Source organism: Folsomia candida, unplaced genomic scaffold (assembly GCF_002217175.1).
Source record: "Folsomia candida strain VU population unplaced genomic scaffold, ASM221717v1 Fcan01_Sc005, whole genome shotgun sequence".
NCBI classification, from domain to species: domain Eukaryota; kingdom Metazoa; phylum Arthropoda; class Collembola; order Entomobryomorpha; family Isotomidae; genus Folsomia; species Folsomia candida.
Window position 1 is genome coordinate 1,013,257 of NW_019091197.1, and position 22,571 is coordinate 1,035,827.

A 22,571-nucleotide genomic window follows, 5' to 3' on the forward strand; every position below is an offset into this window, starting at 1 on the left:
CAATAAATTAATCCCTAAGTCACGATCTCACCCCATCAGGGGATGTGGTCGGGGGCAAAATGAGATATTTACTGAAATCGAGTCTTTAGGTAAATTCATATATTTACATTAAAATCAAGTTTTACCGCTCTGTCGTGGGCTTGGGTGAAGCAAGCTATATACATACATATTTGAGATAAAATGACCGATATCATATCGGCGATATGTTATGTTCCATAGCTTTTCGCGTCGATTTCATTGAATCAAATAAAATTATTTGTAAACGAAATTCTGGGTGCAGGGATCAATATAGCAAGGCACTTTTGAATTATGTGCAACCACACCCCCTATAAAAATATTAGAAGAAAATTTGGAAAAATGAGAAAGTCAATGCACATTATTTAGGACAAGAGTTAGACCTATACTTGCATTTGACATTTGACTTCCCCCTTGAATACGAACATTTTTATGCATCAAAAGTTTCAAAATTCGAAAATTGGCGGGTTTTTTACATACATATAAATCATTAAAAAACACATGGTACCAGCCATTTACTTCGGACAACCTGATGCCAGATTTTTTATTACAATTTTTAATGAAAAAGTTAATGAGTTAATTAATTAAGTTAAAAAGTTAATTTTTAATTTACATCGGTGTAAATCTCATTTGGGTATACTATCCTCGCATTAGTCGCATTTAGGCGTGTCACCTCATTTGCATAAATCTCACTATGCCCAAATGCCCATTTTCGGCGATACGGGCTTTCCGTGTTGAATAAACTCTATGTGTCTCGCGATGCGTCAAATTATGCAAATGAGGTGACCGGCTAAAAAATTCGATAGTATGATGTGCAGTTTCATAGTTCCTCAAAATCTCAAATGCCAGTTGGGTTCGCTGCGGGAACTATGCTTGCACAGATTGCAGATGACAGTGAACAAAATAATTAATAATTTTAGTTTGGAGTTAATTACAATTAATAATTTTCATCAATTTGCTGCCTATCTGCATTTCGTTTGCAACTGATTATTTACTTCGCACAGACAACAATCAGTTAAATAAGTTGGTCTTGGTATTTTCAGTTTGGATTCCAAACTTTGGAATTAATTAGTTAAATTCAAGCGAAAAATTAAACAGGCATGCATCTAAATTTATAGCTATAAAAAGTCAACCATTTTTGTGTACGACGATAAATAAATATTAATTTCTAAACGTTAATTGTTGACAATTGTCATATTCTTGACCTACAGGACATCACCATGCAGGCTGGGATTGACCAAATGGATAATTTTGACCTTGTCGACACCAACGATTCTGTATTGATGAACCCAGACGTATAATTTAATTAATTACCTTACTTATCCACTCCTGGTCTTTTATTTTCTTAGACCATTTAAACTTATCATTTACCATGCATTTAGTAAAAACTAATTATATTTTCTCTTGACACAATTTTGTTTTAGATTTTGGACCAAGTATTCTCCCACTTGGACGTGACGACATTAAAGTCCACTCGACTTGTCTGCACCGATTGGGCCGACGTCGGCGCCAAGATTCTCGGAAAACGGGGTCGCCTCACCTTTTCAACAATGCCAAATCCTGATTGTACAGAGTTGACCTTTTTCAACCACAAACTCGCCAGGAATGTAACATTGCAGATGAAGTGTAACTGCACTGAGGATAAGCCATGTGAATGTTGTCCGACTCAAATTGAATGCCATCGAAATCTGCCACCCAACTTTGCCATACTTTTACCTGAAATTTGCGGCAAGTTGGACACGCTAACCCTCAACACGGAAAGAACGATTAATCCTCCTCAACATGAAATATGGGGGGCTTATCATTTCCCAAACCTTTCCCGGATTTCGATCACCGTCACCACTATCCAATATCAACGTGATGACATCGACGTTACACCCGTGCCGCAATTTCGACCACTTCAAAATCTGAAATCCTTCTCGTTCAGCATTTTGCCAGACTATGCTTACAAATACTTTCCTGGGGTCGCGTTCTCCCCCCTTTGTCAGAAGCTGCTCAACTCTGCCCCCAACCTGGAAGAATTCAGTGCGAGAGTGAATTTCTACCCGGACTTGACACCATGTCGAAAACTGAAAGAGTTGAGGTTTGAATATTACGAATCTCGTGACGTGGCCGATGTGCAAGTCGACCTGCCCGAAATGACTAGAATGCTGAAAAGTTGTAGAGATTCTTTGGAAAAGTTGACCTTGGGTTATCATTATCGGGATGATGAGGATGAGATAAAGGTGACATGTGACATCCCTGTGCACATTTCGAGAGAATGTATTTAAATTTTTCAATTTAATTTATATTTTACTAGCTGAATTTTGACTTCCCCAACGTCACCCACTTCAGCATTGCTGCTTCCGAAGTGTACAAAATTGAGGACTCGCTGAACACCAAAAACTTTCCAAAACTGACCCATTTCTCCATCGAATCTGATTGCGACATTTCCGAAATGATTGCAGCCTACCACCTGCGCCATCCGGGTATAACGTCGCTGGAAGTGGAGTGCGGCCATTATTCAGAAATTAATGACGGCCAAGATGGACACGCTGCTGGCAAATTGATCAACCTTTTTCCGGGAGTGAAAGAGTTTAAGCTAAAATTTCGGATCGATAACGTGAGCAGGAAAAGAGAGGTTCTGCGTTTTAAGGAAATGATGCGATCCTTGAGTGACTGGGAGTTGACGAGCGGGCAGGTGGACATTGACATTGCGCGTGACTGGAAATATGGCGGTTGGGATAAGAAGATCATAATTGCCGTGTTGGAAGGAATGACGGGATGGAAAGGTGTGAATTAAAAATTTCCAATTTTTCTAAGGAAATTGCATTAATAAATTTACACTTATGTTTAGGTTTGAAGAACACATCGCTTCGATTCTGTGGGGATAATGCATACCGAAAGTTAAAAATTCCGGACCGTATGAAATCCGCTCTCGTGGCATGTAGGTCGATTCGAAACGTGGCTATGAAAGGATTTAAGGTTAGTAAAATGCAAATTAAGGCTTAATTTTGTTATACTAATTTACATATGTATGTATGGGTATATGTAGATCGACCACAAGACTTTGGAAAACTTGAGTGGATTTATGGCGGAAAATAATTTACCAGTTAGTATCACTAATTCTGAATAATTTGTGAAGATTTAGACGTATTTGATGTTTACTTTAATTGAAATTCACTAGTATTTGTTACTTTACAACTTTTCGGAATACTTTATAATCACAATTTAAATGGGTTTCGTTTTTGGTTTTTGTTACGTATGTAATTATGTAAATCTAATTTAACTTGAGCCGTGTTTAATATGGGTTGAGCATTTCCCCAATTTTGAAATTATCAATTTAAAAAATTAAGCTTTCAAATTCAATGTGACGTTGGATGGAACTCGAATTGAAGTTTCCATTTAGATCGATGAACTCTCAGTACTTTCAAATTCAAAATGTTAAATTTCAGAATAATCAGAATCAATTTTAATAAATAATAGTCAATCTAGGTCGTTACAGAGTAATGATTTTTTGAATTTTGCATAAATATGTATGTAGGTTTAAACATAAGTATTTCCATAAATGTGTTTCTTCCATTAATACGAATATGAATGACACTCAATTTAAGCAGCGATGGTTTACTGATCCATTCAGCAAAGTATGATGTCTTCGCGTAACTAAAGATATTTAAACAAAAATTCTATAAACTGCTACAAAATTTATGAAATCATGGATCTCCTTACACTCCCGGAAATCCGTCCTCGGCACACCCCTTGCCCCAAGAAACGATCCCACATAGCGCATTGTCCGATCCGCACATCAATGGACCGCCAGAATCTGGTACAAAGTGTGGAAACGATGTATGTTTTTTGTATATAATTGACCACAGAATAGGCCAAAATTGAAATCAAAATTGACCAAAATTGCTATAACAATGGACCCACCAGCTTTGCACGAATCCTTTGCTGCAACCCCATAGCAGACCAGTGACGGCGCCAACTCCAATGTTGGCGATTCGGCAGGTCTCTTGCTCAACGAGGGGGACTTCGACCTTCATAAGGACATCGGGATAGCGCCCGAAAGGAAAAGACAGCATACCCCATCCCGCCACGGTGGCCAAGTCTGATATTAAATACAAGAAAAAAATCAGTTTAGAATTAGGGGTTTTTATAGTTCTTTATTCACCAGTTGGGACAAAGTCAAGCTCTGGGATGACAACTGGGCCGACAAATTCGTTAAATTCGAAGGGACGATCGACTCGCATCAGGGCGATATCGTTGTTGTAAGTGGTAGGTCTAAAAATGTAGCAAAAATAAGTGCGTAGTTATTTTCAACAGTTATCACAAATTTTCAAATTTGTTATTAATGCATAATTTCCAGGATTGGTTTAAAAGTCAACGCCAACCAATTTTAGGGCGGCGGCGGTTCCAACTTTGGTAATTTTTCGGTGGCATCGGCATATTGATGGGAGAGGTAACCAGACTTATCGCAGCGGATGCCGATAAGTCTGGTTACCCCAGACCGGGGGATATCATGTTATCAACATGCGACCGGCGGCGCGAGATCGGCACCGGATAAAATTCTACCGGCAGCGCGCGACCGATGAATTTGATCTCTTTGTTGATTTACATAAAATTGTCAACGTTAATTCCCGTTACTTACCTATCGTAGCCTGGATGTCTCACTATGGCAGCAACGCTACGACTCTGTTCCGTCCCCTCGTTTAAGGTCAGGTTGTGATCCCCCGCGACAAGGGTGTACCGGTTTGCCGCCAATTCGGCGCAATGAGCGGCTGTAACAATCCAATCTGGGGACACGATTGACCCCCCGCAATAATGACCCCCCGCAATAATGACCACCCACTCGCACGTCAATCATGAAGGGAAACTCGTTCCTCGTAGCTTCCACGCCCCCCACGATCAAGCGAGGGTCGGCCGCGGCCATTTTGTCCAATTTGGGCATGGCTGAAATTCAAATTTTGCAAAGTTCAAGCTATTTTCGAAATATGATTTTTCGTACTCACCCAAAGCCAAGGCGATGACGCCGAGGAGGAGAATAATTGTTACAGATTTCATGCTGAGGTTGGTTGGATAAGATGATTGGAGTTGGACGTGTTGTCTGGGATTGATAATTTGCAGAGGAAAATGCCTCGCTTTTATATTCGTCGGTGGACCATGATAATCATATCTAAATCGTCCAGTCGTATGTATATTCTCCAGAATTTCTGCACGAGTGGCAAGTGGGAAGATAACAGCCTAAATTTTCCGATCAATTTCAAAAGTCCGGTTTCATAAAGGATCCCTTTTATACTTATTCTTCCACTAAAAACATGCACCATGATAAGCAAATGAATAAAACGTGCAGACGTTTTTCTCCGACGGGGAATTTGTACCGATAACGTCAAAATTTCCAATAGTTTTAAAAAGTCCGGTTTCATGAGGGATTTTTGCATGTTTCATTGTCTGGTGTGTGTATGCTATGCAGGTACATAAATACATATCTACATATGTACATACATATCAAGTGTAAGCCGGATAAACACAACATATACGCAGCAAATGGAGATTGTCTTGTCCATCCATCATTTTTTTGTAAATGTCAGCCAATGTTTCGTCTGGAAATATCCGACAAGTTTATACGTATGTAAATGCGTAGAATGAACTTCGATTCTGGGAAAAGCTTGACGCGCGTTTTGTCGTTCAGTTAGGGTCGGTAGGAAAGTAAAGAAACATTTGAAAAATGCCTGTAAAATCCGGAAAACTTAATTAATTCCAATGACACTTTTAAGGGTTAAGAACAAGGTCCTTATCGTTCAATTTTTTGCTTCATATGGTCCATAGACCCCCATCCTTCCTATCTGGCGAATTATTTGCCTCGCGGTCCCCAAAAGTGCTTTGCCACTCTTTCTCGCTACCACTTTTGAGGTGTATGTCCAAATGTGACGGAATCTTCCCAACTTTTTGGGTGGTTTTGTTCGACGACTATATTCTCTCTTGCATAATGCCCAAAATCGTTCAATTGGTCTTGCCCGAGGGACGTAGGGAGCATATTCCTTTTTTGCAACAAAATCGATTTTTTTCGACCGCAGGTAGTCCAGAACAACTTTTGAAGAATGACATGTTGCTGTGTCCGGTCAGAAAAGTACATTACGATTATTGATAAAGGACATCAAGATCTTTACACACTCGTTCAGATATCTCTCTGAGGTCATGGTGGCTGTGGTCACGAACGGCTTTGAGACGTCCCCCAATGAGTCCAATGCTTGCCCGATTATGTGCTTTATGGGGAATTTTGACTTCGGCGTGTATCCCGTGCAGTTCATTCCCACTGTTTCCATTAGGGAGAGCCCAATGGGAAACAGTGTTGGGAAAATGGGAAGGATTCCCCATCACTTTTCTCAAATACGAACCCATTGATTCCCATTCGAAATTTTAGCAGAAAAATTCCACTTCGGCATATATGATATCGGTGAACAGTATCCAGTATGATAATATAATATATGAAAACCATCAAAATTCCCTTTGGATATCTTAAAATAAATCCCAGAACAAAAACAAAATATCGACTATTAAAAACTCAATGTATTTATTTATACAAGAATCCAATTAATAAATTTTATACTATTCTTAATTCTCCCCTACCAAGTTGAGATACTCCTCAACTCTCGTTTCTAAATCATCGGAATTCGAACAACTGAATTCCGGCGACGTGATCGTAGAATTTCCAGCCAGACCTGTGAGACGATTCATCTTCTTTCTGGCATCCCCAGGAATATTGTGAAGCTTCTTTTCAAAAGTTAACCACTCAACAGTATTTGGCTTCAGGCCGAAAATTTCCGTTGTGTAATCTATAAAAAACAGTACATTTTCTTTTAGGTTTTTTCATGTTTTTTTTAACCATAAAGATCAATAATATGATAAATATCAAGCTCACCCTTTAATGCTTTAAATCGGATAGGGTCGATACATCTTCGAACGTTGTTCCGAATTCAAAATAGTTTTCGTCCTCCCAACATACGACGGCGTGGGTCATGTCACCGCAGGTATATTTCAAAGAATAGAAAATTGACCAGAGCGAGTAATTTAGGCTGACCAAAGAGAAACTAAAAAAGCATGACGAGGAGTGAATTCCAAATATGCCAATCAGTACGTATTTATCGGGGATGCTTGATATATTTCATGCCTTTTCGTCTAAATCCAATATGATTAATTCAGATGGGATATTGAGTTTTGTAATGCAAGTATGTTCCAATCAGATCCCGTTAACGTTAGCAATTCCATTGGGGACCTAGCAGTCATTTTCCTGTATAAAAATTTCCAATTGGATTTTTTACATGAAATGCATATATGCATCACATCTTATTGGAAATATACTGTAATCATAAGGGATCCTATAGGATCCATCTACTGTTCAGATTCCCCAATGGATCCCAAGTCTCAGAAACGCACGGGATTTGAAGGAATCTTTAAACGTTTTCTTATTAGTACATGAGTAGTACTTCCTCCCAGGGACTTCATCTGGATCATTCGAGCAATTGGTCTCATCGTTTATGACCAGAATCACGGGCATGTTTTGCTTGACTCGTTTTTCAGCATTCTGCCGAGAGTTGGACTTTGCTCTTTTTTGCTGACCTTGGTTGTACTTTGGTGCAGATGTCGCCCTATAGAATTTGACCCCCAACTTCGTAGGTTTAATGTCATGTAAACTTAATTTTGATATTTTCAATTTGTAGCCCAAATTACTATCTGATATCCCAAGGTTATTTTTGTTTTCCTTCTGAACTCTACGTATCACTTTGGGGGTCGCTACACGAGCAGGGCGATTTTTTAATTTTTTGAATTCAGCATTCCTCCTCCCCTCATACATATCTAAAACTCTGCAAATTGCCCCATTATGAATTTTTTCTTTTTCGAAGTGGCTATTAACCATTATCCGGACGCGCTCGCACACTTTTTCGTAGTAGTGGCAAAATTTTTTTGCGAGTTCCTCTGAATTTTTTGTTCTCATTTTTGAACTAATCGAGATATCGACTTCCGGTTTTCTGATTTGGATAGTCAATCGCATGGACTACAAAACTACCGCGTTCCAACTCAGTGACAAATTTTCTTTCAGACAAATAAATATACTTTTTCAAGTGTTTCTTTACTTTCCTATGGAACCCTATGTATGCAAATGTATAATTTCCAGACTTACAATTAGTTTTCTGGAAAGTACGCATATTTATTTACATACATACATACGTTCAAAATTCCGTAAGCGATGTGGAAAATTTCTATAGTCTGGTTTGAACAAACTTTACGTTTACTTTAAGATTACAATATTTTAGTTTGCAAGGAAAGGACCCTTGCAAAGTTACAAAATTAACTAAATTGCAATGGCCTTGTGCCACGAGATTTAAAGTTATATTTTAGTCTGGCGACCAGACTCTGTCCGTCCAATATTGAAAATCTTCTTAAGGGAAGTGCGTCATTTTAAAGATTTTCACAAAGGCACACCTACTGGAATGTTGCAACACAACATTTGACTTGGGCACACCTCATATTTATGTTTCGGAAAATACTGGTCTTTTCCTACTCCTTAACATATTACCAGAGTCCGGATAAATATGTTCTTAAAAACCCCGAAATATTTATGTAAAATGTTCAATCAAATACCCAAAATACTAATTTTCCTAAACTTACAGATTTTACAAGTTTCCAATGACTATGTGAATTTCTTCAATATAATCTGCAAAATTTTGTACTGAATTTTGTCATGTAAAGTATGAATTATAAATAGCTCCGTAAAAATATCAGTTCAATAGCTTCTACTATTCACAGAATTAGAGAGATTTATATATTAATATCAACCACTTGCCATTCTTTGAAAAAATGTAATTAAATATTTAAAATTAAATATTAAATATTTGAAAGATTTAAATTACAGGCCAGCCATATCACACAAGTTGATCACCACGGTTTTCTCATCCTCCTTCACGGAAACGGTTTTGGGTCCTTGAATCTCCAACTCTTGGCGATTTCCATCCGCTCCCGTTCCCGAAAATAGCACGCTTTTCCCGTTAACCTTATCAATCCTGACATCCCTCGGGTTTCCATCCGGGCTGAGCTGAACTTTGACCTCATCTTTGGAGGTGGTCACGTCAAAGGAAAAATCCCCCGCCAAATATTTCGATCCTATAATTTTTCCTGTCTTGGCATAATCCAACTCGTACGTGAGATTCTCCAACTTACACTCGGATGATGCTGCTCGTCCAAAACTAGGCAGCCAGTTGAACCAATTGTTTCGCTGCACGACTTGAAATCGATTTCTGTAAAAAAAAATAGTGCAAATTAATTATGCATTTTTTACCGATTATTCAAACGGAAAATTATTTATGTACCGAAACGGAGTGCTTCTAATATGCAAGTTTGATGTCCCCTCGACTTGCAGATTTTGACTGCCCCCACTGATTTTTAGGTTAGAATTGTCCACCGCCTTGACAGATCCACCTTCCGAAAGGGTTGCATCCGTATTTGAATTTTCCTTAAATTCACAGGAAACTGCGCCCTTTCCAACAAATTTAAAATTTGAATTCGAGCTAAAGTTGCATTTTCCATCGACCAGGTCGCCATTAAGCTGAAAATTAAAAATTTGATAGCGTCATAACCAAATAATTTCTGCATATTTTTTTGACGCTAAAAAGATGATGCAATTCATGAAATCCTTGGCAACATAATAAAATCCGTAAAGTTTTCAAAAACTTTCGATATGTGTATTTCGAATGAAAAATTGGTTACAATTTTTGTAAACTTGCTAAGGTCAAGAGCATCTTTGTATTTTGTAAAATTTGTTAAAATTATTTCACAAAAGTTACAGATTTTACAAGTTACAAATGAATTGCCTTATTCTTCGATATATATGTATTTTTACATAAGGCTTTTATTTACTAGTTTATGCATGTACATACCTCTGAATTAGAGCAATTGTCCACATTCAGATCTCCATTTTTCCACGTAACATGACTGTTACTCGAGTTGGTCAATTTTGCGGAAACATTTGCAAAGTTGAGGTTAGAATTTGAATTATTGAAAATGCTTAGTTTAGACGATTCACTGAGTAATTTCGTGTTCGAATTCCCCTCAACATTTCCCGAATTGTTGTCCCCACTTATTTTAGAGTTGCTATTGTTTCCCGTAATCAGGGTGTCCAACCCGGCAGCTAAGACGGAAGCCAACATACTTCCGACAATTATAAATTTCACGGGGGCGAAGTTATTTATAATTTTATGCTCAATTTTATCTGTATGACACAAAATTTGAGTTTTTGTGTAATGTTTTAAGTTCTGCTAGTTTGTTATTGGGAAATTTTACGTACGTACTTCCAGGAAATCAATTGATAACGGAGGAAATTGGTACCATCAGCCGGAACTAGCTGGAAAACTACTGCGCAAATTTATATCCAACTTGCTCCTACATTGCAATTCTTTATCCATCAAATCCCATGAGCCAAGTTCCAAGTTCACGTTGAGCTCACTCTCATGACAGTGTTTTACCTTACACAATATTATTCATGTGTTAGAGGGTGAGTGGTGCTTCATGGAATCAGGGTTCTAACACTGCATGTTGCTTGTTTGTTTTATGCATTTTTAACTGATAACATTAAAATTTTCTACAAAGAATCTTGAATTTAGCGTGAAAAATGATTCCTGAATTTTATCAAAGGTTTTGTAAAAAAAATTCTATGAAACCCTGGCTCATTGTAGTCAACAGGATGCATGGAAACATATCTGGATTAATATAACCTTGAAATCCCCCTTCCAGCTTGTGGGGCAGGACATTAAGGATGTCGAATTAAAATTGAATTAAGAAGGGTATGAAAATTTCAACGGAATTACAAAGGACAAGCGAAATTTGGTATGCTTACTTATTCATACATACATGTTTAATTCATACATAATCTAATATTATTTCCCATTTATCTCACTATGCAATTTTGCAGGAAATAAAGACCCCAATTTATTAACTATGTATTAAACTATGTATTAATATATACTGAAAAAAAAAGTTTGCAAAAAATCACACCTCGCAATTAGCTTTTCTCAAAAGTTCGCATTGTCAAATGATGGCTTATACAATTTAAATAGAATACCTCCCCCTAAACATTGCAAGTGGGTGTGGTCCAAAACTTGGTTAATTTTTTCTTCTCGTACGTATTGACCCTTGAATGTGCATGCACACATTTCACGTTTTACAATTTAATGTCCATTGTAACCCACATCCTTAATGCCAGCTACCTAACGGAGGGTGGAGGCGGACTGGAATCTAAGTAAACTGCAAACATACGTAATACTTTTGTACGAACAGATATGACTTGTATCTCATCCGCAATAATAAACTGGATCTCATTAACTCCTACACAAATTTCTGTTAAACTTGGTGAGATACGTACACGTACATGCATATACTTTTAACCAAGATCCGTCGATTTGTATCCATGGCAACTATTTCTGCATGGATGGCATAGGAAGCAAATAAGTTAAGCATTATGCACACATACATAATTCCCTATTATATATGCATGTACATATGCACCAATTTAAGAACAGTGCTTAATTGTCATGCTTATGTAAATATTTTATTTTATATTTTTTATTTAAAAAAGCTCCAAGTAAGAATTACATCACCTCCAGTCTACGATTTCATGTATATTATTTGCACTTAAAAAGTAAGAATCACATTGATTCCCATGGACTAAAGATGGGTACATATGTAGGTTCATTAAGCCCATTAATGCACTACATACATAATCTTAGGTGGGTAAACATTTGGTCAGAGATTGTCTAAATGTACACATGAAGATGTGTACGCTGCCCACATTCGAACTTAAACAAACAAGTTAAAAGGATGATTTATTTCCCTGTGGTCTCATGAGGTTGACATTTGGCACGATTTATTACGTGTTGCTTGAAAATGAGAATTACGTCAAATCCAGTCTTCGTTTTTTGACGAAAAGTCAAGAAATCCTGTCAAACCCCATGAACCTATTTAATTCTAATTCATGAAACCCCATGAACTTAATTGTACTTGACGACACTACATCAATATAAACTTTTATCCATCTTTGCATTTCGTCTGTCTGTGTGCATCTTATCCCAGTATAAATTCTGGAACTTTTACATGCTAAAACTCATTCCACACTTTTGCCAAGCTTGTCTCAACAAAGTTTAGTTCGCTGAATTTACATAAATATATGCATTAATTTGCATTTAATAAAACAAAGTATTTTCATTCGTTGAAGTATGTATAAATTTTACTTGCAGAGAATGCATTATTACCATTTTACATGAGTATTTAGAAGAAAATTTAAATTTTAAATTGACATGTATGTGCATAGAAAATTGAAAAATGGCGCTTTCCTGCCCCCTCCCACCCGGCGGATGGACCACCCACTTCAACTCAATTCCCGATTTCTGCTGTGCCAAGCGTGCCTTTGACGAGAGGGGGGTGCGAAATCTGATTGATGAATTTAAGCGAATCTTCCTCGATCACGACGTGCAGGAGGAGTACGGTTTAATCATGAACCATCGCCACTTTCTACTCGAAGAGAACGAAATCCTCGTGGAAACTTTGAAGCAGGATGGAAACATTAGTGTCGCGTTTCCTTGGAGGGTCAAAGGTTATAGTGATTCGTTGTCACTATAAAATTCCAATACCAAAAATAATACAATTTTTAACCTGTAAATAGACGGTGAAGCCCACCCAACCCCGAATTCAGAATGGGATCAATATAACTTAACAAGAAAAGAGTTCATCATCCCACAAACGTGGAAATTCGATCAGCACGGGAGCCTAATTCCGTACGAATTTTTAGCGTCCGATTCCCCTCAACCCGAACCAAGTCGACCATTTGTGGCTGTATTGTTTGAAGTAATGCGGCAACACGGGGTTCAGGACGCGTTGGGACTTCGTCGTCTCGATGGCGACAGAAACGGGGAAGCGTTTGAAGTGACCCCGGAAGGACGTCGAGTCAGCGTCACCACGATGGGAAGCAAACCTGATAATATTTCCGGCACGGTGGGCAAAGTCTTGTGGTATTTTACAAAAGATGGAAATACAGAGGAAGCAATGGCGTGTACCAGATGTGGACAGTGTGTTGTATGCTGTGTTATTATGTAAATATGTTGTATATTTATAAGTCACATACATATACATATTTTATGTGTATTTACAAACGTGTGTACAAGTATGCAAGAGGAAAATAAATTTGAAAGGAAATTTTCCTATGTGTAAATTTATCGTAAAGTAACCATTTAATAATTGACACACGTTTGGAAATTTAAAATAATTGATGAAATAATGTGTTCTAAATTCTAAACTGATTTATGCATGTGATTTTTATAAAAATAGATTCCCTAAATTCTTCAAATTATTGACGAAAACGATGATATTTGGGGTAATTATGAATACAAAATAATTATGGATCATCACATGAAATACTAGCGTTTGAATGATATCTACACATTTCTACTGTTTAATATAGGCTTTCAATTGCGCAAACTATTTATGAATGGTTGAATAAAATAATTACCGGTCTAGTTAGTACATAGTGTTAATTCACTCTCTTTAATTAAGTGAAATAGGTGCATATTTATGTCTATGTACATGCATACACTAATCCTAAATATGCCAAACTGGTATCTCGAGAAAGTATTTGGTCCGATTTATCGGTATAGGTATTTGCATATCTCAAGAACAGGTCGTCATTTCAAAAAGCTTTTTTGCCATGTTTTCATCAAGTAGGATTGTTCAATTGTACACAATTTCAGAAAAACTGGTCGAATGAAATTTGTTATAAAAATCGTAAATCTTCAAAAAATCAAAACCGAACGCAAACTGAGGATCTGTGGAAATCACTTAGACATATGCATGTGGTCCATTTAGACTTTATGGACTCCTCCTCGAAAATATAAATTTTTGAATTTGTTGTTTTAAAAAAATTTAAAACGGCGGCTTTCAATTGTTGGAAATATATTATGATTGGTTTTATTTTCTAAATATTTCCTAAATAAATAATAGCCACCAGGAGCGAGAAAGCAGGTTTTAACGTGTGCACATATTGTCATGCAAAATGAGTAACTTGTCGTAAGCATAATTGCCATCAACTAAATTAATTTTTAATCATTTCAAAGCACGCAAAGTTGCATAAATTGTGGCAAAATCAATCAAAATATTTATTTATACATGTCACATTCATTCGTCCTATTTAATTTAAATTTAGCATGATACAAATTAATAACTTATTGGCAAATTTACTTAATGCATCACCATAAGCGCACTTGCCGTTTGGCTGATACAAAATCCTTGGACCACTAACGGTGTCAATGCCTCAGCAAAATTGCTACCAAACTGAATTTTTAGCGGTTGTAGCGATTTCTTCAACAATTTCTCTCCTCTCGTCCTCACAGCTCGGTTACATTGTTGAATCCACACTTTCGAAACCGAATTTACCTTTCCCGCCGCTGAAAACGTGATCATGGTAAAAATCAAAACCACCAAGTACGCCGCGCTAAAGACAAGCATTCTTAATTGATCGACATTATTAGATTGTCCCAATTTAATGTTGATAATTCCCAGGCCAATCTGCACGCACGGGATGATCCACATCGTGACGGGGAAGATGCGTCCTTTTGTGCATGAATTTAACACTTTTTCATACACTTGAAGATTCCTGTATTTCTGAAATGTGAAATTTGATTCACTGAATTTGAATATGTTACAAATGTGACCAGACCACAGAACCTATTCCTACTTAATCCCACCCTCAACGAATTCATCTCCAGACGTTAATAAAATTCTCCGATCGACTTTAAAGTCAAAATTTCGTGGTTTTGCAACCTTATTAAAATAATTGGTACTTTATTTTTATCGCCATGACCTCGATACGATTGGATACAATTTCAAGCCCCTATTTTATCCAGTCAGGTCACATCGTATCGAAAACAGGTCATGGCGACAAAAATCAAGTACCTATCCACATAATTTTTTAGGGTCGCTAAACCATGAAACTTTCATTTCAAGTCGATACCACAATTTGAGGCAAGGGTTCTGCGGTCTGAATGTGACGTGTGACCTCGATCTTACTTGCACGTCGCCCTTAATGAGAATCTTGCACTCCAGAAAGAGAAATGAGACGGAAATAAGGACAATTGTGAGAAGGTAGTAACTTCCACCCATTACCGCTTGTTGCATTACGACGCCCTCCATGACTGCAAAACCTGCGTGGGGGAAAGGTCCCAGTGGAAAGGTGTCATTTCGACAGAATAGGGAGCTCATTAAGGGTGGATTGCAGGGGAGAAAAGTTGTTAGCAGCGACAGCATTATGGACAATCCCCAGCATCCTATTTCCAACAGATCGAACAGGTAGCTCACCAGGTTGAGAAAGATGCGTTCAGATCGACCAAAAGATGAGGCTGGAAATTGCGAACAATTATTCTGTTAACACAGACGTTGCATTATGTATGTACCATGATTTGAATGAATGGGGCAATTCACGCAGGCCATGGTAACATTGTAAAATTCGTAAGTTCTGTAAACTAACAAATGTATTTCCAAGGAAAATCAGCTTACAAATTTTTGTGAACTTACTCAGATTATGTCTTTTTATTTTATAAAAGTTGCTAAAATAATTTTCCCAAAGTTACAGATTTTACAAGTTTCCAATGACTGCGTGAATTAGCTCAATACAATCTGCAAAATTGTGTACTGAATTTTGTCATGTGAAGTATGAATTATCTATAAATAGCTCCGCAAAATATCAGTTCAATAGCTTCTACTATTCACAGAATTAGGGGGATTTATTAATATGAACCACTTGCCATTCTTTGAAAAAATGTAGTTTAAGATCTGCCCCGGTACGTAATCGATGTCAAAGTCGAACCGAAGAAGGAGCGTGGACAGATATGCGACCGTCAGCCCAAAACCTTCCGCACGGTGGACGATGCTCTTTGATCGCGTGATTGTCGCCACACCTTGACAAATATTCCAAACGCCGTGGAGACATATGGAGAAAAAGACTGGGAAATGGTGACGCCTTTCCTTCAAAACGATGCCGTCTTTTCCCCACGTTGTAAAAATACAGTGGTGAAAGTCTGTATATTTTAAGTGACGCTTAATTCGTCCAACTAGTCGTGAGTGAATCATTTCGACGCGATGAGTTGTAGTCGACTGAAAATGGAAACTAAGCATTCGACGGTGGAAATGGAGAAAGTATTTATTTATGGATAAAGTTGGGTAATATTTGAGTACTGATGCATGTAAATATATTTATTAGTTATCGATTATTTTAATGAACAGGTTTCCAATGTGCAAATATGTATCTTTAATTATGTATACATATATGTATGTAGGTGCCTAAAACATACCTAAGTAAACTAGGAGTTACTTTCGTTTCGTATAGTTTTGAAGTAATTTAAAATGCGTATTTTACTAAATGTCGGATTATGGGCAGGTTTAACAATCGGGTTGAATACATAACGCAAAATTTCGTAATTATTCTATATAATGAGCGACTTTTTCAATCAAAATCTTGTTTGCTTGGAAATCTTCTATTTGTGAACGACATAAAAAATATCTTCGTGGAAGGGACAAATTCGAAAGAATATTGTCATATTTCGTACCTTCGCATGAGCTATGTGTTCCGTTTTTCTTGCGATTAATTTGCATCATGGCGAACTCTGTCAAGTGACGGATGCATATCTATACATAAATATTTACATAGATTGGTGCGAAAGTGCACGTATTTAAGTATGCATTTATTTTGAAGGTTGGTTTTAATTAAGATGCAAATCACATGATAACCCTGCAAAGCGATTAAGCTATGTACATATGTACGAAATATCTGTACTACTAACAAATGACCATAAGCTTGCAAACATATTGACGCTTTCATTAGATCCATAGTTGAGACTTTTATATTTCTGCCGACCATATTTTCACCAGAATTTCGGTATTTTTATAAATAGTATCAAATTCTTATTGTCCGTTGGTGAATAATGTTTGCTGGAAAATGCTGGAAAACAGAAAGGATTGGTTGCAACCATGTTCCTTGCACCCTTCACTTTTGGGAACGTTCATAGAACACGCAATGAGGGTGGACAGGTCGGGCTGTTGCGTCTCGGGTCAGCTTGCACCACATGTCAAACACGGGGTGTAACTCGTTACAAAGAGGTAAAAAATGGTCATTTTTGCGTTGCGAATTTTATGATCGTTCCCTCACCATGACTGACTCATGTGCAGCATGGAAAGGAAAATGGCTGACTTGTGCTTATTTCAAGCCCTCCATTTTTCCAGCGAGCCCTTCACTTTACTCGCGTCCCTTCTCCACATCACACCATCTTCTTCTTCACACCGTCTTAAAAAACGCTCAAAGTTTTTTAAAACAACAAGTTATTAAAAAAAAGTAACTTAATAAGTTTTAGTGCTCTCTTAAAAGTGGAATAAATATTCATTTAAAAAAATGGAGAACACTATGACCTTCGATCGCGCGGAAGACGCCCCCATCACCGTTGGAATAAATTGGGGAGTCCCGGTGGGGATGGAATTTGCCGAAGTCGACTGCTCCGGAGTGGACGATAGTCTGTCCGAAATTGACGTGAACGACCTCGTACCTGATCTAGGTATGTAGCACGTCGTCATTTTATATATCTATGCATGCATAAACTTTTAGATATCCAGTATTAAAATTAAGTCGAACCGTATTTTTTTGTATGAGACTCTATCAAAGTGGTATTACAAGTTATGCAAGTAATACCGTGAAATAATAGCGCGGTATTATATTTTAATCATATCGGTGGTAGCAAATTGTTGCGGTCGGGTATAATTTTAAAGCCAAGCTGTAACACTTTTAATACCGGAAATACCGGAAATTATTCCCTGTATTATAGTATATGCATATGTGTACTATATTTCTATTTCTACCAGTGTGGGTCACACTGTGTGACCCACACAGTGTGACCCACATGCATTATGCACATACATACTTATATATATATATTAGTTTAATGATATATGATTATAATATCATATAGGCAAATTAGCTATTATAGCGCATATTTTATTGAATTAAACTCAGAACAAGTTGAGTAAAATTTGTGCTGACAGTGCTGACACACTGGTTGTCCATATCAAATTTATCTCAAGAAGGTTGCGCCTAAATCCTACAACTTTGGTAAATTTTAACTTGTACATTTTATGGAACGAGTCAGATAACTGATGAATGTACAATTTACTCAAGGTTGCGTGAAAATTTTAACTTGTAAATTGTATTCAATCAGTTAATGTATGAAATTTATTCATTTAACTTACAATTTATCCAGCGTTGTAGGCTTTTCGCGCAACCTTGAGAAAATTCTAAGCTTGCGGGTCATGTCCTCCCACCAGTAATCGCCTCCGAGCAATCACAAGGCATTAGACAGGTCAATCGCCTCCCATGATAAATACATACATATCTACCATATGTGACCCTGCGTTGCAAAAATACTCTTGAACTTAGAATTGAGGTCTCTCCTCCTATGCTCCCCCATTTGTACGAGACTTGTGTCAATCGATTACAAGTTTGAGTGAAATTTGCAAAAGGTACAATCTGCCAAGGAGCACGTTTGGTGAAGATGTTTGCAAACAAATAGGGTAAAACTCGCCTAAAGTTGACAAATTTTGCACTCTCCAAATTCAGATACATGTTTTGTGCTCTTCGGATCTAAGTATCTCCGTTGAACCTGAGCATTGGCAGATAGTACCTTTTGAAATTTCAGATTAATTAAATTTGTGACTGTAAGCGTAGCAAATTTCTTCGTTGACTCGCAACATTTTTCTCGTCGTCGTCGTATCCTGATTCTGCAGTTGTGGAAAAGTAGTCGGACGACGATACAGATTCTTCCGCTACGTAGTCCTCGTCCTGATCGTGACCAAGGTTTAATTGAAGGATCGGTAGCATTCTATACGCACAAAATAGGAAAGTTATGCATATCTTACCATTATATATTTCGATTTTGCATAACTGTCTGTTACCTAACTCAGGACCATGCAGTTTAGCATGATTTTCATCAAACCGTTTCATTCCACGAACAATATAAATACTTGGTACACATACAAATTCATAGTTCATGAATAACAGATTTTATGTATTTATATAACAGAACGATGAAATAAGTATCTGAGCTCTGTGCATGGGTATCACTTGATTTTTGATCGTGATAAGACTCATAAACATCATAATTATGGTATCGCTAATCATGCCTATGCTATAATCCCGTTTTCATATAATTTAGGTTATCATAAAATATGATTTTAGTATTAAATAATTTCAATTTTAAAGAATTACCCTCATAGATACATATGTATGTATATAAACTTAACCGACGATTAATACACATGTATATACGAGGGTCGAGATTTCACTGTTAAACTTTGTACAAGTTGACCATTAAGAAGCATTTTATGCTTTGTTGGGTGGGAGCCTCCCACTGGGAGGTTATTTCTTTGGAGGATTTTTTTGCAAATTATAAAAATATCGAAAATTTCTAAAGCTTAAATTTCGCCGTAATTTTTTCCAACAAATTTCTGCAACAAATATGATTCAAATGTTTATATGCACCTACATATGTATGTACATAGTTTTGCAAAGTATGTATTTATAATAATTGATGATGAACTTGACAAATTTCAGGTTCTGACGTTGCTGGCGTTTACTTGGGAAATCGTCAGCCCTATGCTCCGATTACTTCCCCAATCAACCCCCCTCCCTCTATCCAAACACACATAAAACAGAAATTATCGACACTTGTCAAGAATAGACAAAATCGAAAGGTGCCAAGGATTCAAGACCTCCAAAGTTCTTCCCCCATTGCCCCCAAAAAGCCACAACTTGCGATGGTCTTTCACCCGATGTTAACCGGTATGTATTCATGTGCACATCATTAATGTCAATTAAGTATGTAAATATTTATTCAAAAAAGCTCGGTAGTAATTTATAACTGTATAAATCAGTGTTTCTACTGTTAAATAACACCTGCACGAAAATAGTGCACGAAAATGTTTTTAAACGTTTAATAACACCCACTAAAATTCCGAAAAAGTGCACGAAAATGCACGAAAATAGTTTGCATGCAAATAATATTGGAGTAATGTAATTTTTCTAAATATTCGATTAATTGAGGAATCGACATGCTATTTAAGATATTCTCCTCATCATTTTAATATTTTAGTGTAAAAATATTTTTCATTTTTCAATACGAAAAACGAATGCAAGTTTTGAAAATTAAAATGATTGAACATGACGATTTTTAAGAACGGCTGAATACGTTGTATTGTATAACAAAATAAATAAATACTTGTAATTTGTTTGAAATTTTCTTTCCGAATAATAATTCCATGTTATTCGATTTGTGTACAAATTCCAATTTGACATGGTAGGAAAATATTAAATTTCTTGAAATTATGAAATTCCCAGCATAAGTTGCATTTCATGTATTATTATGCATTTTTATGCATTTTCGTGCATTTTTGTGCATTTTTATGCGTTTTTATACATTTTCGTGCATTTTTATGCACCATGCATGCATAAAAATAATTTCGTGCGCACAAAAAGAAACACTGGTATAAATACAAAATAGTACAAAAATAGTACAAAAATGCATATTTAGAATGTTTACCTGCACACATTTAAATATTTGGTAGTCAGATAAATGTTTGAAAATTGTATTAAAAATTTTTAATTTTACAGGGTTCTCAGGTTGCTCCGTTGTGGACAACTCAAAGAACAATTGTGGACCCCAGGTGTACTCTTTTATCCCTCATACGCCCCTCTCACATGGACAACGCACTCGTCTCCCTTCCGTAGCCGAGAACTTCATCACGTCAACCTTCTGCCCTCCCCCAACTAAGGAAAATGTAGCTACACGTGGAAAACGACGTGTCGTGTTACGTGCTACCAAGACTTACAGTACCTACAGGAAATCTATTGACTAAGCAACTTACAATGAAGGTCTCCCAGCGTATTCTCACCGATTTTGACCTAACTAGCTCCAATCGATCACAAACATGAAATATGGAAAGCTGCAATCTTCCAATGCTCAGGTTATTTACATTAAATGACCAATTGACGCTAGTTCGGTCAAAGCTCGGTGAGCTTACGCTGGGAGACATACATAGATACATACATACGTATGAATACAAATGTCGGATAAAATCTCGAATTTGAAAATATTTAATTGATATGTTAATTGAACAGCCTCAAATTTTATCCGACATTTTCATCAAATTTTTATGAAATCATACATACATAAGTATGTACATATTTACATAAGCTTGAGGAAATCAATGTGTTTATTTTTATATCCATTTGATTCAACTATCAAACTATTTATTAAAATTTGAAGGGAATTTTTACATATACCTATTCGAAATTGTATATACAGATATAGATATACATAATATGTACATATGCTAAATTGTAATTTATTACTTATTTACTACAAAAATTTTAAACAGGACTTATTTATTTGGTGATTTTACTGATGATATTTGCTAATGACTAAGAAATTACGCGTGGTAATACATACATACATATCATACCATATCTATATATAGGGGTTATAGTCCCGGGATTTTTAGGGAATTTATTCCCGGGAAACGGGATCCCGAAATCCCGGGATTTGAAGAATTGAAATCCCGGGATTTCGGGATTTTTCAATTTGTCATTCAAGATTGAAAATGCCCTTCTATTTGACTTTTATTAGCGGTTTTGACATAATTTTGGGTTTCTACGAGCCTAACCAGTCAAACTTCATTCTGAACTTCATGATTAAGCTTTAAGCTTCATGCGAAGCCACATTTTTTTATATGTCGTACATAAATTTATTCAAATCTTCTAGTTCGCAAATAAACCAAATATATAATGGAACTTAAAATTTTCTAATTTCGATGTTAGATTTACCCTTGAAGGAAGAAAGAAATCTTACCCTCGGTATAATTAAAGAATCTGAAATCAGTTATACTCAAAAAAGCTAACATGTAAGAAGTGCATAATTCCGAATTTTAGTCGATCAATTTAAGGCAGAATGAAAGGCTTTTTGAACGTGGTAGTTCATATATGTGAACTTGAAATTTTTGAATTGTCAAATTTTATGTACAATTGTGGTTTTTGTATAAGTGTATGTACTCCAACAATAAACGCGTAAATTTATGCAGTTCAGGTTAAAATGCTGGCAAATTGTTGATTAATTATTTACCCATAAATTTTCTGGAATGAAATTATTAAAATTTTTCTTGACACCTCTCCAAGACAGAGGGCGAAAAATTAGGCCAGCACATTACACCGAAATCTTACATTTACCATAGCAGGGAAAACAATATAATCGCTAATTTGTACTGCCATCATATGTATTTTGAGAAGGTTAGAAAATTCCATACCTTATAATAATAATTATGGATGCACAGATCCCGAAAAACATAAGTATATAGGTCCAACAGTATTATGAATATGCATATTTATGCTGTCCTTTTTAAAGTCATGTACCTTTTTGTATTCCCAAATTTAACTTTCTGGGCTAATGGGA

At 36.6% G+C, this 22,571-nt stretch overlaps 4 protein-coding genes across 7 annotated transcripts; 2 read left to right on the forward strand and 2 right to left on the reverse strand.

The window, feature by feature from the left end:
* Nucleotides 1-818: 818 nt before the first annotated feature.
* Nucleotides 819-3,191, forward strand: LOC110849592. 2 transcript variants are annotated; one of them, XM_035851754.1, is made up of 6 exons: nucleotides 819-1,113; nucleotides 1,227-1,292; nucleotides 1,440-2,240; nucleotides 2,315-2,786; nucleotides 2,852-2,979; nucleotides 3,050-3,191. In XM_035851754.1, exons 2-6 carry the CDS (start codon nucleotides 1,236-1,238, stop codon nucleotides 3,128-3,130), a joined length of 1,539 nt encoding a protein of 512 aa, XP_035707647.1. In that variant the 5' UTR covers nucleotides 819-1,113; nucleotides 1,227-1,235; the 3' UTR covers nucleotides 3,131-3,191. The 2 variants fall into 2 exon arrangements, with proteins under 2 accessions (XP_035707647.1, XP_021952714.1); XM_022097022.2 differs by having other exon boundaries at nucleotides 821-1,113; nucleotides 1,227-1,310.
* A 247-nt stretch (nucleotides 3,192-3,438) lies between these two features.
* On the reverse strand, nucleotides 3,439-4,924 carry LOC110849908 (coagulation factor IX). Its single transcript, XM_022097382.2, has 6 exons — nucleotides 4,898-4,924; nucleotides 4,643-4,842; nucleotides 4,166-4,275; nucleotides 3,925-4,102; nucleotides 3,724-3,817; nucleotides 3,439-3,657 (listed from the first exon to the last, which is right to left on the reverse strand). Coding segments are annotated over exons 1-5 (516 nt in total). The 3' UTR covers nucleotides 3,439-3,657; nucleotides 3,724-3,816.
* A 1,617-nt stretch (nucleotides 4,925-6,541) lies between these two features.
* Nucleotides 6,542-10,641, reverse strand: LOC110849593 (GATA zinc finger domain-containing protein 4). Of its 3 annotated transcripts, none has more exons than XM_022097024.2 (5): nucleotides 10,338-10,641; nucleotides 9,927-10,258; nucleotides 9,360-9,595; nucleotides 6,914-9,287; nucleotides 6,542-6,827 (listed from the first exon to the last, which is right to left on the reverse strand). In XM_022097024.2, the coding sequence occupies exons 2-4, from the start codon at nucleotides 10,194-10,196 to the stop codon at nucleotides 8,900-8,902; spliced, it is 894 nt and encodes a 297-aa protein (XP_021952716.1). In that variant the 5' UTR covers nucleotides 10,197-10,258; nucleotides 10,338-10,641; the 3' UTR covers nucleotides 6,542-6,827; nucleotides 6,914-8,899. The 3 variants fall into 3 exon arrangements, with proteins under 3 accessions (XP_021952716.1, XP_021952715.1, XP_035707649.1); XM_022097023.2 differs by having other exon boundaries at nucleotides 10,334-10,641; XM_035851756.1 differs by having other exon boundaries at nucleotides 9,927-10,641.
* A 1,497-nt stretch (nucleotides 10,642-12,138) lies between these two features.
* Nucleotides 12,139-13,558, forward strand: LOC110849594. Its single transcript, XM_022097025.2, has 3 exons — nucleotides 12,139-12,255; nucleotides 12,353-12,634; nucleotides 12,704-13,558. The coding sequence occupies exons 2-3, from the start codon at nucleotides 12,364-12,366 to the stop codon at nucleotides 13,132-13,134; spliced, it is 702 nt and encodes a 233-aa protein (XP_021952717.1). The 5' UTR covers nucleotides 12,139-12,255; nucleotides 12,353-12,363; the 3' UTR covers nucleotides 13,135-13,558.
* Nucleotides 13,559-22,571: the final 9,013 nt, after the last annotated feature.

Excerpts from the sequence above, each read along its gene's own strand:
- LOC110849593 (XM_022097024.2), bottom strand. The coding sequence starts at position 10,196 with ATGTTGGCTTCCGTCTTAGCTGCCGGGTTGGACACCCTGATTACGGGA. Across the intron at positions 9,596-9,926 it reads ACAATTGCTCTAATTCAGAG|CTTAATGGCGACCTGGTCGA; the intron begins GTATGTACATGC and ends TTTAATTTTCAG. Across the intron at positions 9,288-9,359 it reads ATTAGAAGCACTCCGTTTCG|AAATCGATTTCAAGTCGTGC; the intron begins GTACATAAATAA and ends TTTTTTTTACAG.
- LOC110849594 (XM_022097025.2), top strand. The coding sequence starts at position 12,364 with ATGGCGCTTTCCTGCCCCCTCCCACCCGGCGGATGGACCACCCACTTC. Across the intron at positions 12,635-12,703 it reads GTTTCCTTGGAGGGTCAAAG|ACGGTGAAGCCCACCCAACC; the intron begins GTTATAGTGATT and ends ACCTGTAAATAG.
- LOC110849908 (XM_022097382.2), bottom strand. The coding sequence starts at position 4,924 with ATGGCCGCGGCCGACCCTCGCTTGATC. Across the intron at positions 4,276-4,642 it reads AGACATCCAGGCTACGATAG|ACCTACCACTTACAACAACG; the intron begins GTAAGTAACGGG and ends CTACATTTTTAG. Across the intron at positions 4,103-4,165 it reads GCTTGACTTTGTCCCAACTG|ACTTGGCCACCGTGGCGGGA; the intron begins GTGAATAAAGAA and ends ATTTAATATCAG.
- LOC110849592 (XM_022097022.2), top strand. The coding sequence starts at position 1,236 with ATGCAGGCTGGGATTGACCAAATGGATAATTTTGACCTTGTCGACACC. Across the intron at positions 1,311-1,439 it reads CTGTATTGATGAACCCAGAC|ATTTTGGACCAAGTATTCTC; the intron begins GTATAATTTAAT and ends ATTTTGTTTTAG. Across the intron at positions 2,787-2,851 it reads AGGAATGACGGGATGGAAAG|GTTTGAAGAACACATCGCTT; the intron begins GTGTGAATTAAA and ends ACTTATGTTTAG.